An 18,241-nucleotide genomic window follows, 5' to 3' on the forward strand; every position below is an offset into this window, starting at 1 on the left:
AACTCAAGTCACCGTAACATTACTAAAAGCAGCTTTTCATGCAGATTGTTTCTGTGAATAAGAGGATTAAGAATTTGATTACACTGACTTGTACTCAGCAATCTATGAAGTCTATTAGCATGTATCTCTATTAGAGACTGATTTAGAGACTTGCATCTGATCTCTTAAATGTGATAATATGACATTGTTACTCTCCTGTAGGTTGGTTTTAAACAAAGTTCTTCTGTTTTGGTAAAATCTATTTCCACAGTGGAACTAAAACACATGTCATTTCTGTTGAATTTGAAGCTGAATGTATGAGAATGTACATTTTAGAGGATCTAATTAACATTTTCCTTATTATCGATGCATTATTTCACCCATGTCAGACACATTGTGGTATTTGTGGACTTTTTTGCTGCGGCAGACACATTTAAGTCTCAGTTTCGCAGCGCTCCACAGAAGTTGTCATCCTGTTTGTCCAATTACTAGTCGTGTCAGCATTTGTTTTTACTCAGTTTAAACCATTTAAAATGTTGCTCATTTTAATCCTGCTACTCATGATATTCCTCTGTTTGTCCAGGCGTGCAACAGTGATCAATATGTGGCAGTTCCCCAAGAGGACATGGCCAAGATGCTTAAAGAGAAAGGTTTGTTAAACCCTTAGCCATCATGAAAACTCATACAGTAATACCTGAAATGCTTTTATTAAGTGTTTATTATTTATTATATTTCTTTTAAAGGAGATTTAAGTCATAATGTTGTTGTTTGTTTGGTTGGTAGGATATTTACAGGACGGTGACGACGCTAACCAAACACTGAAGCAGTCCTGTCAACAGGAAGAGGAGATGCCTGGTGACATTCTGACCTCCAGCGTGACCGCTGAACTCCCCAGGTATGCCCTTCAGTGTCGCTGGGCCACCCTTTCAGAGCTGGACCCCGACACCCTGACCTTTCCCGGGGGGGCGCCCATTCAGCTCCACACCGTGCCCCCTGCCCTCCTGCTGAGGATACCGCTCTTCTACGTCTGCACCAGATGTGGCAAGGTGTTCTGGGAAGGCTCTCACTTTGGCCGCGTCCTGTCCATGTTTCAGGAGGTCTTACACGTAACAGACGAGGACACTGAATCGGCAGCAGTGGCCGTTAGAGCTGCGCAGCAGAGCTGACTGATGTAGAGCTAAGGCAGCTCACTAGATCCCTAAAGCAGTCAGAAAAACACAGATTTATATATTTAGCGTCCAACTGTCCTAGATACAATTAGATTACTCCACAAAGTTCCTGTTGAGAAGCTTCAGCTTCTGTAATTTAAAATAAAAGATTATTTGGATAGAAAGTAAGAGGTCAGTATATAGTAAGCTTACTAGTCCTCTATGACGTATTTTTAAAACCGAAACTCATTTTTAGCCATGACGGTTAGCAAAGGTAACGTGTCGATAAGTCTTTGTGATCACAAAGCTTTTTTTCAGATGTTTGAATTTTATTCAGTTTCAAACTTATTTTAATTTCAATGAACCAAAGATGGGTCACTACGTTTCGTTTTGACTTAATCATTTTTGTTATGAATTGCTGTGAATCACATCTAATGTGATTTATAATTTTAGCTGTGATCCTTTGAGCTACAGTAAATCCCTCGACAACTGAACAGGGAATTTATGTCAAACATCTCTAAAGCACATGCAGTCAATGAATGCGTCGTTGTTCAGTGTGTCCAATCAGCACAATGTGGGGTCACCACTATATTTTTTTTTTAAATTGTTTTGATATGAAAGCTGTGAAGACAGCACGCATCTGTGGTACTGTAATTTTTCATTCTCTGTGATGTTTTTTTTAAGCTGGACGTTAATAATAATAAAAAAAAAAAATCTTCATTTCATTGTCAGTATGTAAGACGTGGTAATTGTGAGCGTTTTTTACTCTTTGCCGTGTTTCTAAATTCACAAAGCAGATGGCGAAGGACCCGGGGTGGGCAGATTGTTGAGCTCATCTAAGCTCCACTGATGTCTGTCAGGTGTAACACTAGCGTGGGGGTTTCCTACCCCGGGGGCTGCAGAGTTGTCAGGTCGCAGAAAGCCCCGGCACATACCAACAGAATCCCTTCACGTTTTCTCATAGCTCGTCCCTCCTGTTCACATATCCCACACTGAATTTGTGTGATTGCAGAAAAATGAGGTTGCCTTGAAAAGCTTCAAAGAGATCTTAATGTGGAAACTTCTGCAATTAGACATTTTCTGAGGCGCTTTGTTGAAGCTACATCAGAAGGCCGGGTTCAGATCTTTTTTTTTGCGCACGTCACTAACTTGACCCAGATGTGTGCTTTACTTCATTGATCACTTAACTGGCATCAAAAGGGCCACAGTGGTTTTCAAAGACAGGTCACACTGTGAATCACTGAGGTAAATGTGTTTTTCAGTGACTGCGCTTGAATCACAGCAGTTGCAGGAAGAAGTCTGAGATTTTCTCCGGAGCTGCCACGCCATCCTGAATAACCACAGTGAGGTTACACCGCGGTGTTTAATGAGTGTAAGTTGGCATTCTGGGATCGCTAACTGGACAAGATGTGAGTCTGCACAGAGCTCAGCCGCCTTTATTACAAGAAATAGTGGAAACAAACTTTGGAAAGAGGCTTGACCCAACCAAATGTCCAACCTCAAGCCAGCCAAACGTTAGAATCAGGGAATTTTTCAACTTCACATGTGTGACGCTGCACATCGGGAACCCTGCATTTACAGTAAAAGGACATAACAAATAATATCAGTTGCATAAGCTTTAGGGCATGTACGCTTAGTGCTTTTGTTGCCGTAAGTAACACTACACTGTCTGTAATGCAGTTATCTAAAAGTACATTATAGGTGTTGTCACTTCTAAAGAATAATGTGAACAAAAGTGGCTGTCTGTGGCCGTGAATGTGAGGATTGTCATTCAGTGTTGAGTTCTGGGTGAGTCTTGGTTGTCTGGATCTGAACCTTCTGCCCTGTAGGTGAATCTCTTATATTTAGGCTGCTGTTTTGACCCACAGAGATAATTGTACATTACTTCTTTCTCAAGCAGAGCATCATGTGATGACATTTTAGTTGTTAGTGACACTTAAACTTCAGCTGTTTCATCGCATTTTTACCACCTACTGTATATCTGTATATCTAACAGTATAGACTTGTTTATATTGATTTGAATCTAAGGAATATGGAGGCATGGGTAACCATTTACAGGTCTGAACTAAAACAGACTAAATGCTCCCGCAACAAATTTTTAAAGAGCTTCAAAAATGCAGTAGCTCCAGTCAGTTTAAAAAAACAGCCAAAGGAAAATGAAATGAATGTTTTTTTTAAAGGATTTGTGATATGAAAACAATTTCTAAATTATCTTAGATTATACTTAGATGTGTGTGTGTGTGTAAAGACCGGCTACACCTGATAATGACAACAGAACATGGACACTGAGCTGTTTCTGCAGGACAGGCTGGCCTAATCCTCCTCTGTGGGATCTTACACAAGAATATCCGCCAAACGTGAGCTGGACAAGGTGAATAATGTGAGTTAATCCTGAAAATTAACAAGAATTAGGTTCAACTTCATGTGACCATTTTCAAGCAAGCACTCTGGAATTCAACAACAACAAAAAAAAAAACAGCAAAGAAAAACTTGGCTTGTCGCCTTGCGCTCTTTTCCCCCCAAGCAGACTGACTAATAGCTACAGTAACATTAAGCTCTCCTGAAGTATTTTTTTATTGGTATGAATGAAGTCGACACCCTAGAGCTCCCGAATAACCCTTCTCAGTGTGTCTTGTCCCGTCCTTGTCCGGGTGGTCGCAGCCGATGTTTCTGCAGCGCAGAGCTTTCTGCTGCAGCACCGTGTTATTTGATCCTTGCTCTTTCTTTGCTGGGAAGAAAAGCTCGCCTCTTTCCCACGCTCTGTGGACACGTGGTGCCCGGAATGAATTGGATTCGGAGGACCCGCCCACCCGGTGAAACGTCACTTCTCTCTCTCTCTCTCTCTCGCTCTCTCTCTCTTTCTCTCACACACATCCACGCTTCCTGGCATTGGTGTGAGGTATTGCGCACAATATTACCAAAGCATCACGGATGAAAATCTTCTTTAATTCATTTTATCCATCAGTTTTTCTATCTGGACTCTTCAGCAAAATGCACCCCGGGATGAGACGGGACATTCCGGGTGGCTCCTCCCGTCTTGTCTGCCCCCGGCCTCGGCGCCAGTCCCAGGTCGTGCGCACCGAGAGCCGCCTGGAGCTTGGAGCTGTTCTGCGCTCCTTTTACAGTGCAGCACCCTCCTCCCTTGGTCCTTTACTCTAATGGGGGGATAAAAAAAAAAAAACTTGTTTATCAACACACAGATATGCACAGACATAAGCATAACAGACTTATCTCAGTGTAACCGTTTTCCATTTACAGATAGATGGAAGTTGTAGTCTCTTAGCCGGGTCCATTGATCGGGCACACACCCCGACTATTTCAGCATTAAAAGAGGTGTGGAGACAGATTAGTGCAAACTGTGCCTACAATTCCCGTGCGCTTTTACACGTGTGTGGAATGCCTCATTGCAACGTGTTTTTTTAACCCGCCAAAGTAGCGTGATAATAATTGGACATGAGAAATTCGAAGGAAAAAAACACTAAGGAGTATTTTATCTCTGCTCAACCGAGTATACCTTGGCTCCCTCCCAGGCACACATTACCAAGAAAGACTCAAGAGTGAACCGTATGCCTTTGGATGGTGGGGGGAGGGGGGGTTTCGGGGAGAAACTCATCCAATGGAGAAACTTTTGGCTCCTGTAGCCTGCGCAAATGTTTTCCAAGTGTCCAGACGCACTGCAGCTTAAGCTCTGATAGCGGACAGATGTTCCTGATTTTCCAGAAAATGTTCTGCGCCATTCAGTAACCTTAGACAAAAACATGTACAGTGCTGCGCAAATGTGTTTGGCACTGAGAGTAAAATGTTGAAAATCACCCAAATAATTTTTATTTATCAGTTAACTTAATATAAAGCGCATGACACGCACACACACACAAAAAAAAAAGTAAATCAGTGTCAATGCTTGGTGAGGCCAATTCTCCAGGGTTCATTTGGACACAGTGTTACAGTCTTACTTGGCAGGTAGGCTGATCCAAGTATGGAGAAATTGCCACAGTTCTTCTGTGGATTTAGGCTGGTTCACTTGTTTCTCTCCACTCGTGTAATCTGGAGCGGGTGGGTGTGAGGGAAACCATCTGTTGTTGTATATTTGGGATCATGGTCATGCTGCAGAATGAATTTTACACGTATTAGATGCCTCCTTGTTGGTATTACATGGTTAAGTACCTAAAACATTTGTACAGTAACATCAAAAAAATGTTATCGTTTCAAAATCACCAGTTGAAAAGCACCTGTATAACCGATGACCTATATTTCCTGTTATTGTGACATCTTCAGAGTTCTTGACCTGTATGACCTTGCACTGTGGTATGAAGGCCTTAGAGAGGATCACACTTTGGATACCGCAGCCTACATGAAAAGCCCGATTAAGGTATTAACCACATTTCTGTGAATGAGTCAGTCTTTGTTTTGGACCATTTGCGGCTGTGGGCCTCTTGTTTCAGTGGAACAAACAAAAAAACAGGCACCTGCACATGCACCCAGGCCTCCAAAATAGATTAGTCATAATCTCACACGCCAGCTGTTTGATCACGGCTGAAGTCAGAGATCTAAATATGAACATGACAAACATCTAAGATTACGCAAAAATAGAAAGAGTCTTACAGCTGTCGATCAGTGTCCACGCTACTGAATATTAAAGTTGATGTCAAACACTGCAACAACAGCACTGCATTGGAGTCCAACTGCTTTTTAATCAACTCACCTAGTCCAGCCGTTTTATCCAAAGTCCAGAATAACTAATTTTCTTAAGATAGTACAAAGCATTTTTACTTTTTTATATATATTTTTTTACAAAATGAGGTAATGGCAAGCTTTAGGCTAAGAGGCCATGGTATAACTATAATAATAATGCATTCTGGGTTGTCCTGTTATGGAAAGATAATGAACCCCAGCCACCAAGTTTGCTTTGCAGGAGTTCATAATCCTTAAATAAAACATAAATTGTGTTGATATGATTAGTTATGACATTATGAGATGAGTTCTTCCAATGGAGAAAAATGCTTTCTTTTTTATTTCATACTGGTTTACTTTAGTGTGATTTAATGTGTTTATAACATGACCAGCTAAAGGGAGTGGGTGAATATTACTACACCTGTACTGGTCTTTATGTCATTTTAAAGTGTGTTTGTGGTCATTTAAACTGCGTTTAAGTTAGTTATGTGGCAACACATGTGATGTATATACTGCTGCTATGGTTATCTGAAATTTGAAATGTTTATTTCCAGGCGCATGACCATGGTCACGCACTTAGTCACATTTGCAGTTTTGTTTTCAGGTTAAATTAGTTTTTGGCCTCAGTACACGTGGGATCTCTGTCACGGTCTCTCCCACACACCGACGCCCTCAGACCCACAATCGCACGCTCATGCAAGCAGATGCAGCCGCAGACGTGCGCCAAATGTACAGTGCAGAGTGTGGGAAAAAGAGGACAGTGTGAAAACCGCCAGACCTTTAGAGCGCAGAGCGGTTAATAAAGTCACTCGGATAAGAAGCTTTGGGCGCCCAGAACGGAGCAAACGGTCTCAGATGTACCTGTTGTGGTTTCAGCTCAGGCTTCCCCTCTCTCTATCGAGCCATCTCTGTCACGTTAACGTTCATTCTTTCTGCCTAACTGGCTTTCTGCATGTCAGTATCTGTCACCACCTTTCTCTCTGCGCCTCACACACTCGCACAGGCGCCCGGTTCCCACGGTGGCGGGGGCAGCTGAGCGGCGTGTCAATCTGCGCACAGCGTCACCTCTTTTCACTTGCAAAAAGGAAGTAGCGCAGGGCTTTTGTTATTTGAAGTCCCACAGTCTCGTCATTTAAAAACAACTGGACTGTATCCGCCGTTTATGATTTAAACAGCCACCTATAATCTCCTGCTCGGAGGTGTTTTCATATGGAGACGTTTGAGAGAGAGACTCAGCCCGTTTGGGATTTGAATTTAACTGCCATTGCCATTTGGTTCAGTTGCGGTTCCAGTCCCGAGAGAGCTCTCTCTTTAAAGTTTGTTTGCTGTAAAGTTCACGCCTGAACCGGCTATGCTTTTTAAATGTGGGCTACATATGCCCATGCCTTTTGGAAAGTATATCCTGCGTTTGAGCAGCAATAACCTCCGAATTCGAATAGCACACATATAGTTGGACAAATCCCAATATCTAATCTATTTAAATACTGTGGACAGATTGTCTGAGATATTTACAGTGAGCAAATCCACTGTCACACAGTTTACACTGAAGAGAAAGTTGAGCCACATACACCTTCATCAACTGTCTTAATCCATATTTTTGTCCCACAAACATGAAGTGATGCCAATGAGTGAGGTGCTTTTACTGAAGAAGACTTTTAAATAAATTATTTTAGCTGCTTTGTTCTGATATTTCACTCTCTGCTATTATGTTTTTTCTTTTAAACAATGGCACTTTTCATTAACGCGTAAATTTCTCATAGAGCTGCTTTGAGATAAAAAAATAAAATAAAATAAAAAAATATCTTCTGGTGCTCAGTGAACCTTTTTCTTCAAAATAGCGAAATTCTGAAGCGGTTTATTTGTCCTCTTCATAAATGAGACGTGATAAAAACTTTTTTGTCTCAAGTTCCTGTTGATGATAATCCGGAGGATGATCCTTTACAACGTGCCCACTTTCTCAGCAGTTTACAGCTCCGGCAGCACCATGCCCCTGGCTTTCAATCCGCTTCATGGGGTGGGCTGCAGGAGATCGGATATAGAGATCACCATAATATTGCTGCGGGCGGCTTGTTTAATAATTCTGCGGCAACATTTGGCTCCCCCCTTTAGAACACCACGCCCCCTCCCTGCAGATTCACAGGGCCCCGATCCCTCCCACTAACCGAGCCGGTAGCCTATAACCTCCCCGGGTCTCCGCCCATTCCTCCACAGTTGATTCTTTGGGAAGGTATTGTCATGCAAATAAAGGACGCGTAAAATATTCCCCCAGAGCGCAGCGCAGGGCAGAGACTCACACGGACCGCGAGGAGGACACAGACCGGGCCACACGGTGGATTTCTATCGTTTGCGTCGCTACGCACCCGTCCATCTGTCACAGGTAAGTCACAAATCTGCAGCGGATTACAGTTCCAGGCATGTTTAGTGACAAAATTCAGGCTGTTTTGTCCGTGCGTAAACGTGTGCGCACGGAGGTCTCCTCTCTCGCTCTCGGATGTGGCGGAATGCGGGGGACTCACTCGCACTCTGCTGGCGAGGAATCGGGATTCATGTGGACCTCTCTTGTCTTTTTTTGCTTCTTTCCCAGACACCCTGGCCACATGAGCAGCGACACATAGCCAGGAAACAGGTTGGACCGCTCAAGGAAGACCGACGGGGATCCAACAACGAGGAGGCTGCCCTGTGGAGATAGTGGTCATACACCAGTTTCCCCCAAGTGAAGTCGGAGGTGTCTTTCTTCTCCATCCCCTTGTGTAGGCTACCTGCTGCTGCTACTACAGAAGGGGAACTATATCTAGAGACCCCTGGATCACTTGAGAGCACCCTTTTATGTTTTAGGGGATTTAGGATCTCTCAAATATTAACATTTTTGCACACCAAGTGTGTCTTTTCCTCTCTTGTCCTTTTTGGGATATATACAGTGATCTTTTTTTTCCGTTTTAGTTCTTTAAGTGCCTTAACAACTGGTTATAATCCAGTGTAACTGTGGCATTGTTACCAGACCAGAGACGCTCAACAGGGAGAAGACGATTCTTATCAGCTTTAGAGCCCAGGCAGGATTACTTGTTCCCCACCCTCCAGCGAGCTGCAACCATGAGCCAGGCGGATGTGTCGACTTGCTCCGCGCCGCAGAGGGTTTTCCAAGAGGCGGTGAAGAAGGGCAACACCAAGGAGCTGCACTCTTTGCTGCAGAACATGACAAACTGCGAGTTCAACGTCAACTCCTTCGGGCCAGAAGGACAGACTGCCCTCCACCAGTCCGTAATTGACGGCAACCTGGAGCTGGTAAAACTGCTGGTGAAGTTTGGTGCAGACATCCGACTGGCCAACAGGGAAGGGTGGAGCGCTTTACACATCGCCGCCTTCGGGGGCCACCAAGACATTGTGCTATACCTCATCACCAAGGCCAAGTACTCATCTGGCGCCCGGTGATCTGTCTCTGCTGTCAGGTAAAAGAAAAAGTAGAAAATAAAAAAATAACATCAGATGAAATATAAAACTGCAACACAACACACGGGGAAGCCAGACTCTTGTAAAAGCATAGCAAACTGCCGTTACCTACATAGTTGTGCCAAATTTTATCAAAAGGAAATAAAAATAAAATAAAAGTAGGCCTGCACAATTCCTCTCTGTAAACCAAACGGAACCCTCTCTGCACTCTTGAGTCAATCATCACATGGTTCGGGCGCAGAGCTTCAGCACGAGTCTTTAACACAAAAAAGAAACCCATTTCGGTGAGTTTGTTGGTACTAAAGCTTTCCTCTTGAATGTGCATATTAGATCGTGTCGTCCACTCTAAAAGAAGCCAGTGTCTGTGCATCCCATGTGTGTGTTTGGACCCCAGAGTGCAGATGGCCCAGTTTTTTTTTTCCTACCCCTGACCTCCCGTTCTCAGTACAGTTGAATAGTTTCTTTGTGGGGGCGCAGATTTGACCTGTTGCTCCTCATTGTTCTGTAAAACCCTTTTAAGTTATTTTATATGAAACACGGCACTTGATGCTACATGGCTGCATGCTGGAATATCTGAAAGGGAAAACGCACGAACAAGAAGAGAAGAAGGGTTGCCCTCTGTTGGCTGCCAGAGGTCTTTTATAATTCATTGATTCTTTTTTTTTTTTTTTTTTTTAACTCAAAGAGCGGCATTATGGCTATCCAACACGTTTTTTGTTTTTTTTTCCAGATGTGTAATCTTTATGTAACAACAACTGGCTTCATGGTTGTTGTGAAGTACTGTACACAATAGCTTTACTTTGTTTCTGTTTTTAAAGGAAAGGAAAGAGACAGTAGCTGAATGCGCTCTGCAGATCTTGCCGTGCTGGCGTCCGACTTTTCAGGCCAGTGCGACCTCTTTGCCAAGGGTCGCTGTGTTAACTAAAAAAAACCGCTGCTTTCGCTTTGTATAAAAAGAAAAAAACATTTTTGGAATTCACTTTATAATCTCCTTTCAGTATTTTATTAACATCCTAGTCATCACTGTGAAAGCAGGCTGGGTTTTTTTTATTTTTTTTTTATTTATGAAGGTACATTGAGAAGATGCATTTTTGAATATGTTGTGGTTCTTCTTAGAAACAAAAAAAAAGTCGTGGGTGATTCAAGCTGCTTCAGACTCTTTAACTGTCCCGTGTGGAGGTAGACCTGCCACCCCCACCCCTTCCACCCACCCACCCATCACAATTCCCAGACCTCCCCCTCCCTCCCCCTTACTGTTTTGGCCTGTAGGCTCTCAAGAGGACTCTCTCCTCCTCATCCTCCAGTTAAAATGACTTTGTTTGGTTGCCTTTTCCCAGCTACCTCGACTGTAAAGTATTCTCAAGTTGCTTTCTTGCCACATTGTTTGGAGTCTGAAGAGATTCACAGTTTGTGTGTGATCATCCGCATGCCAGCACGTCTCTGCTGTGTTGTCTGACAGACAAGACGGACTTCAGTGCAGCAGATGCAATGAACCCATTCCTGCATCCTCAGTCGGGACAGTTTATTTTACACTACAACCAAACCAGTGCTGACAAGCAAAGCATCCTGTTGACTTTCTGCAAAGGGAGTCCGTCACTTTCACTGCCACTGTTGCGTGTTCCCCCTACAAACCTCCACTTTGCGCTCTCTCTCTCTCTCTCTCTATCTATCTCTCTCTGTCCTCATCAGCCTGTATTTTTCTATTTTATTTCCAGTCATACATAAATGGAATTGTATCACATGACTTATAAATGCAGGGAGTTTTATTGCACAAAAATTGCGGAGCCTTGTGCGCCCCCAGTGTTCGTACGGGGTAACTGCAGGAGCCAAGGCTTTGGAATAGTTACTACTACTGAGCAGGAGGCCAATACTGTTGGACGATGAAGACTTAAAACAACACATGACTATTGCCGGATGTCACAGAAAAAAAAGGAGGAAAAATTGGTTTCATAAACTTGCCTGCTGCATTTTGAAAGTCATGGCACCCTAACATTTGTAACAATGCTGCTTGTGTGTTTCTTTTCTTGTTAATGTTGATGTTTTTTTTTTAATTTTTTTTAAATGGCCAACAGTTGTGTAGAAGCTTCACAGCATCACTGGTTCACCTCATGAGAAGCTGTTGAGAAAGTGTGTGTGTGTTTTTTTTATTATTGATGTGCGTGTGTGCGTCCATGTCATTGTGAACTTCTCGTGAGGCCTGTGCCGCTGCGTTAAACAGTCATCCGGACTGAGAACTTCCCATTTTCAACCTGGAACAACCACAAAATAACCCAAACGATAGCTCCACTCCATCATGGTGTAGATTGGTATCAGGCAACAAATGAAATATGCATCGCTTGTCTTAAACTTGATTTTATTGTTTTTATTTTTCGTTTGAATATTGCACTGATGACTGTTGTTGAAAAGGTTGGCTTTTATGTGTCAACATTTTAATTTTTTTCTGAATGGAAAAAAAAGAACAAACACAACAAAATACTATTGTATAAATATATGCTCCAGGTGATAATGTCCTAATGTGTGTATTACTTTGTGGAGAAAACATGATGTTTTTCGACAAAGATGCGTGTATCTCTGTGACTGGGTGTATGTATATATACATATGGATATATATATCGACGCTGATGATGATGATGATGATGATGATATCTTGGGGCACTTTCTTTTCTGAAGTGCTGTCTTCCTGTTGTTGTTTTTTTGAAAGGGGAATAATACATTTGATGGTAAGATCATTGTAACATGATTAAGAATTGCACGGTTGTGCGGTTATTTGGCTTACCAGGGTCATAACATTTATGACGTAAGGAGCCAGCTGCCGGATTGGTGTACATGAGTGAGAAGATATTTTTTTTTTCTAAAATAAAGGAAAAAAAAAGTGCTGACTTCTTTGGGCCAACTTTTGTGTTTCTGGTCTTGCTTCATTTCAAGCAAGAGGAAACGGTTAGATATTTTATTTTCATGAGTGATGCAGATGTTCCATCATGTCTGTTTTATTTTTTTTTGTATTCTTTTTATTTTTTGAACATTTGTAACACTGTGATGATGACGTGATGTCATGCGGAGATGAGTGCTGTATTATTTTTGTACGTTTGTGTACAAGCCAGTAAAGAAATCATTAAACTCAAGTCTTCTGTGTACGCATACATTTCTTCCTCATCTCCCGAGCCGAGATGGCTACGTTTTCTCCTCCTCGGCGACCCCTCCTCCCTCCCTCCCTCCCTCCTGCATTTTTCATAGAAAAGGTTGGTTTGGGAAACACACCCCCACCCTGCCCTCTCTCTCTCTCTCTTTCTCTCTCCCTCTCTCTCTCTTTCCCTCCCTGTCTTCCAAGCAGGGCCCAACCCAGATCCCCATTCTCTCCCTTTGTCATTCATCTGGCCTCATCCTTTCACTGCCGGGATAAAGGAGCCCGGTGCATTGTGGGTAGGCTCAGTTTTAAAGAAGGGTCCCCTCCCCTGTGTGTGTTGTGGGAGAGATGGTTTTATGTTACCCCCGCACACTCAAAAACTTTCCAACACACTCTCCTCTTGTGCTCCCTTTCTAATGATCAGGACCCGAGCTTTGCACCACAATCCGGCTCTCTGCTAACAACCTGCTTTTGCCTCTCTCGCTCTTTGCTTTAGCATACACTCGAGCATGTCTGTCCCTCATTATTTATATTCATTCTCAAATGATCTTTGTGCCGTTCCGCCGAGTCTTTCCCCTGCTGGTTAGTTCAGAATCATCTGATTTGTTGGAAGGGAACAAAGCCTACCCTTTTATGTTTTATGTTTCATGTTTGAGTGAATTTTCTTGCATTAAATGAAATGAAATGACCCTGAAAATGGTTGGTTAAGCTGTTGATCTATCCATCTATTTCTTAACTGAAATTCTAAGCTCAGAGTTACTTTTAAGCTAACCACGTGGATGATAATTTTCTGCGCTGGAGAGTTAAGTTTCTTGTCTTCGTGCCTTCTTTGCTGTATTAGTTAAAGTATTCGTTTTAGTCAAGAGTATCGGAACCTGTTTATTAGAAATGAAACCTTTTCTCTGATTCATAATCACCCCCGTTTCATAGACGCGCCGAGCTGATTGTGTGGCTGCCGAGATGGTCGTGGGAAAAAGCGACACAACAATACATGTCAGACCTGTTTCGTGTTGCAACATTTTCTGGGTGTCGACCAGCTTTAACTGAGCAAAAAGGATTGCAGATGTGGGGGAAATAACGGCTGTGGTTTTTGAGAGCCTTGTGTTGAATTTGAGTGAGAAAAAAAAAAAAAAAGGGTGGTATCTCACTTCTGGTTTTCCCTGACAAGTAAAAGTTATTGTTAAAGCAGCTGTTAGAACTCGCTTTCTGAGAGGCAGCAGCTGAACCGAGCGTGAACCCGGCTCAGATTTTCAGCACCGATCGCACAGGCCGGCGCTGATCTGGTGCGTTCTCTCCGTGACACACGGAACACCGGGGGAAAGTCAGCTCCTCTAAACTGTCTGTGTTTTGATACCGTGGCAGGCAGGACGGGTTATCTGGCCTGCCGCTCGCTTGTACTTTCCTCCCTCCCTGCCTTTCTCCCTCCCTCCCAGTCTCTCACTTCTGCAGGATGTTTTTGTTGAGCTGGGGTCCCATTGTTCACACACTGAGTTGGCTGGCCTCCCAGGGTTGCTGCTGGCTGCTAGGCCCCCTAATAGGTTCTTCATGTGCCTTGGCTTTCCTTGCTCATCTTGGTCTGGCCTTTGCATGGAGGGGCCTGCGTTAGCGAGCCAGACAGTGCAAGGCATTTTGGGAGGAATGTTGCAGAGAGACAAAATAAGATGAATATTTGTTTGGGGAATTGCAGCAGTTCCAGAAAACCTTTTAGAGAACATCATCAAAATCACTTTAGTTAAAAAGTTAACTGGCAAGACTGGCAAATATAAAGCTACAACTCTATGTATGTTTCTATGTTGTTTTATGTTTCACAGATAGGAGTTAAACATCGCTGGCAGGTTGATGTAGCAGCAGCTGCAATCAAGTGCATCTGTGTGGTTATCTCCCATCTCCATTCAAAAGGCCTTTGTTCAGAGGCTCATAAAATATTCATATCCATGCTTCCACCCCTCGTTTGAAAGGTTACACTTGATCTGTAACACGCAAGATTAGCCGAACATCTTGTGATACGTGTGAAGCGCAACTTAACTGGCCTTGCAACAATGAATTCCTCATTTTATAACGGCCACTGTTCAACATGTGTGCGCGACGATTCGAGCTCTGGTTGTGAGATCGCGTGTACGACTTCCTCGGAACGTGCTGGCTCTGATTGCAGTCCGATTGCGTAACGATGCGCAGCCAAACGGCTTGTTTGAATTGAGATCTGTTGCAAATTTTAAGGATGAGAACGTGTGGAGTGATGACATCCACATAAAGAGGAAACACCTAATGGTCTTCCCAGTATCTTGATTCATTTTTGTTCTCTTCCTCGTAAGGTGCGGCCTTATTGCACATCTTCTCGGACTGTAACTGTGTGGATGCATGCAATCTACAGTTGAGTGACATTTTTTTTTCTGTTAGTTTTGTTGCAAGTCTCAAGGGTGGGACAGGACGTGGCCATTTAATTCACATCATAGCTCCACCCAAAGTCAACCCGAGTATTTACTGTATGTTACAGGGCAAACCCTGAGCATGGGTTGCATCTTTGCAGAGACAGAAAGAGTATTTTCCTAACCACATATGACAGCGTTAGGCTAGCTATCAGTGACTGTGACTTTTGTAGACTGGCCGTGTGCCTCTGAACCTGCCACCCCCACCAGTTTTCCAATCAGTGTCCAGTTTCATGGAGAGCTACTGGGTCGCCTTTTTGCTGTGATTTCGAAATAGCTGCGAACTCCCAAATCTTTCCCACAGACTGACACATTAAGGCGGTTGTTTTGGATCTGCAGACAGCGGATTAATGTGGCTTCGTCATAAGTAGCTGACTATCAGGAGGTTTCTGTGAAAAGCAGTGAGTCAAGAAATTCTAATGCAAGGGCCATGCCTTCAGTAGACATGGAACTAATAACTACAACAACATCTGTTTTCAGTGACAGGGTAACTGATCAGTTTGCTGCTGTTACGAGCTAAATTGAAATGTAAATCATGAGTTATGAGATTGCAGATGATTGTGTATTAAATGCAATGGCTGAATTGAAAATATCTGAATTCATTGAACATTATTGCTAGCTGAGCTGAACAGCAAAGAAACAACAGCTCGATGCAATGTGACAATGTAGATTTAGCGCGCTCTTAATCTGCCCCTCTAACACTGATTTTGCATGTCATAGCAAAATTGCCAGCGTTGCCCTTCCTGAGATAATTTCCAGGAGCCTCCCCCTAAGCCCCACGCTTGACTTTCTGATATAAAAACAGTGAGTTTCATCATTTTACCCAGTAATTTTAGCATGAAGACCAATTTATTATTTAACTCTGCAGCATTACAACGCTGTAACTTCATAGTCAACAGCATATGACGGGATATTACCAAACATAAACCTTGAACTTTTGACCACTTAGCTGCAATATGATGAGAAGTTGTTAGCAAAACCTGGCTTATGGCTATGTAAAGACACAAACACAGTAATGTTAGTATCTGTGTCCACTTGATGAATGCGCGTCCGCTACTATTCGCTTTCCTTTTACCTCTGTTTTTGGTCTCCTACCAACTCCTTCACCAAATATCTGACTCTTATCTGCTACATCCTCTCTTATGTGAACCATGTTGGTAACTCAGCCTGTCTGCTGTTTGGTTTACGTCCAGTTTTCCTTTCTGTAGTCGACCAGGGCAGATATCGCCGTCTAACAAGTGCAGACAACTTAGTTGTTATCCTGGTGACAACTTTGCTTCCTTGTCTCTATGTTCAGATTCCACAGTCCAGATTTCTACCTTATCAGCATATTTTCTGTGCAGTCATCTTTTGTTAAACACTTTGCTGACAAGTCTTGGACTGCGCTGGTTACTTTTTTTCGTCCGCCTCACAGAATTTAGCCCGGAATCGTTTGGACGACGGCACCAGCTCACACGCAGCGAAATCAGCACGGAGTCAGATGATCCTGCTCGATGACAGCGAGCTTTGAATCCTGCTGATACTGCATTTTCTTTTTGCAAACAAAAACATGTCTGTCGCTAAACACGGCCGGCGAACACCCCCTCCCCAAAGTCTGCCTGTGAGTAAGAAGCGGAGTAAAAGAAATAAAGGGATAGAGAGAGGGAGAGAGGGAGAGAGAGAGAGAGAGAGAGAGAGAGAGAGAGGGAGAGAGACAGGTGGTCAGGCTGGTCTTTTCCTTGCCCTCCGCTCCTTTTTGAACTTTTCTTTCATTCTTCCAGTTCATTCTGTGCTTCTTTCCATAGCTCCAGTGACAAGGCGCTCCATTCACTGCCTCATTCTTCCACCCCTCCCTCCTCCCTCCATCTCCCTCACACACCCCGACCCCATCCCCTCCCTCCTGGCTCCTTTGTCTAGCTCGCGGGGGCCTGCTTTAGCTGCTATTCACCAGCCAGACGGACCGCCATTGACTGGACCCCCCCCTCGCCGCCCCCCTCCACCGCCACCACCAACCTTATTCACCCCTCTAACATCCCTCCCTCTGCAAAACACCCTCACACACATATGCACACAGCAACCTGGCCATTCTCCACCCTACGCCCTGTATCAGGCAGCTGCTATGCTAATAGGGAGGAAGGGATGGATGGAGGGAGGGAGGGATGAGGAGGAGAGACAGAGCAGCCAGCCTATAGTAAAAGGACAGAGGGAGGGAGAGCAGGGAGAGTGACCCCGCTCCTTCATCTCCATAGTCATGCCAGAGCAGCAGCAGACCTCCTGTTACACAAAGGGAGTCCCCCGTTCCTCCTCCTCCCCCTTCTCACCCCTCTTCCTCCTCCCTCCACCCCTCTGTTCCCCTCTTTCTCATTCAAATCCATTTTATACCCCAGTGGTAAAGGGAGCTGTAAGTGCAGTATGTAAAGTAACCTTACTCCTGCCCTGCGGGCGTAACCATTCAGGGCTCAATACACAGAGAACAGCCTGTGTGTGTGTCTGTGTGTGTGTGTGTGTGTGTGTGTGTCCATGCCCCAGCTTTGTTTAGGACCAGAGCCCATACCTCCACACACACGCACAACAACTGACACCTGTCCCTGAGTCTAGCTGCATCTCCCTCCACAGCCAAATAGCTATAGACACATTAAAGACATGCATGCTTTGCATACACAAACAAACTAATCACAGTAATTTACAGTCAAGGACAATTATTCTGTAATTTATTGGCGACGCCTAAAACTAAAACAAGAGCGGTCTAATACAACGACTGCAATAAATGACTAATTAATCTGCCAATTTATTTTCTAGTTCAGTGGCTTAATTGTTAAGTGTATGAAATCTTAAAAGTTCAACAAAGTTGCTTGTTTTGCTTGAGAATTTATGCTCGTACCATCAACTTTTAAAACTTGAGAGCCTTGTGTTGAAACTAATCAGAGTATTAACTAATTGAAGCAGCTCTAAATGCAATAACTCTAACACTGTATGTGTTTACACCAAAAGTCTTAGAACTAACCTGAATATTGCCATGTAGTTTAGCTTTTCTGGTCTAAACTAGTTTATTTTGTCTCTAGACAGGTTTTTCTTTTCATCTGATATCGTTGGGTAAGCTTGGGGTGGATGGACGGGCCAACAAACTACAGTACTGAATAGATTATTTTCTAAAACCATTACCTTATGGTGAGGTCCGCGTCCAGATAAAATTAATGTTGTTGCCACTGATTGAGGAAAGAAAATGTTATTCCCTCCTTTAAACATCTCAAAGGATGCGCAGCACACTTTTATATGTGAAAACGACACAAAATGCAATTGTACAAAATGAAAATAGATGCACCAGTCAGAATGTTAACGAAAATCATTATATGTAAGGTGGTTATTTTCATATTAACTTTTCTTCAGCATAAAAGCCGACTTGAATGAACTTGGTCTGTGAGTTTGTCAGTCAAAGTGATTGTAATGCTAGGCTGCGCGCATATGTC

The 18,241-nt window shown here is 43.4% G+C and overlaps 2 protein-coding genes across 3 annotated transcripts in view; both read left to right on the plus strand.

The window, feature by feature from the left end:
- exd3 (exonuclease 3'-5' domain containing 3) overlaps window positions 1-1,809 on the plus strand; it is a 37,279-nt gene extending 35,470 nt beyond the window's left edge. For both annotated transcript variants that reach the window (XM_084571742.1, XM_084571743.1), the window contains 2 exons: window positions 563-629; window positions 763-1,809. In XM_084571742.1, the coding sequence (XP_084427868.1) occupies window positions 563-629; window positions 763-1,145 (450 nt within the window). In that variant the 3' untranslated portion in view covers window positions 1,146-1,809. The remainder of the gene's footprint in view (window positions 1-562; window positions 630-762) is intronic.
- A 6,222-nt stretch (window positions 1,810-8,031) lies between these two features.
- On the plus strand, window positions 8,032-12,385 carry nrarpa (NOTCH regulated ankyrin repeat protein a). Its single transcript, XM_084571593.1, has 2 exons — window positions 8,032-8,175; window positions 8,383-12,385. Exon 2 carries the CDS (start codon window positions 8,889-8,891, stop codon window positions 9,225-9,227), a length of 339 nt encoding a protein of 112 aa, XP_084427719.1. The 5' UTR covers window positions 8,032-8,175; window positions 8,383-8,888; the 3' UTR covers window positions 9,228-12,385.
- Window positions 12,386-18,241: the final 5,856 nt, after the last annotated feature.

Source organism: Chelon labrosus (assembly GCF_963514085.1).
Source record: "Chelon labrosus genome assembly, chromosome: 22".
NCBI lineage: Eukaryota > Metazoa > Chordata > Actinopteri > Mugiliformes > Mugilidae > Chelon > Chelon labrosus.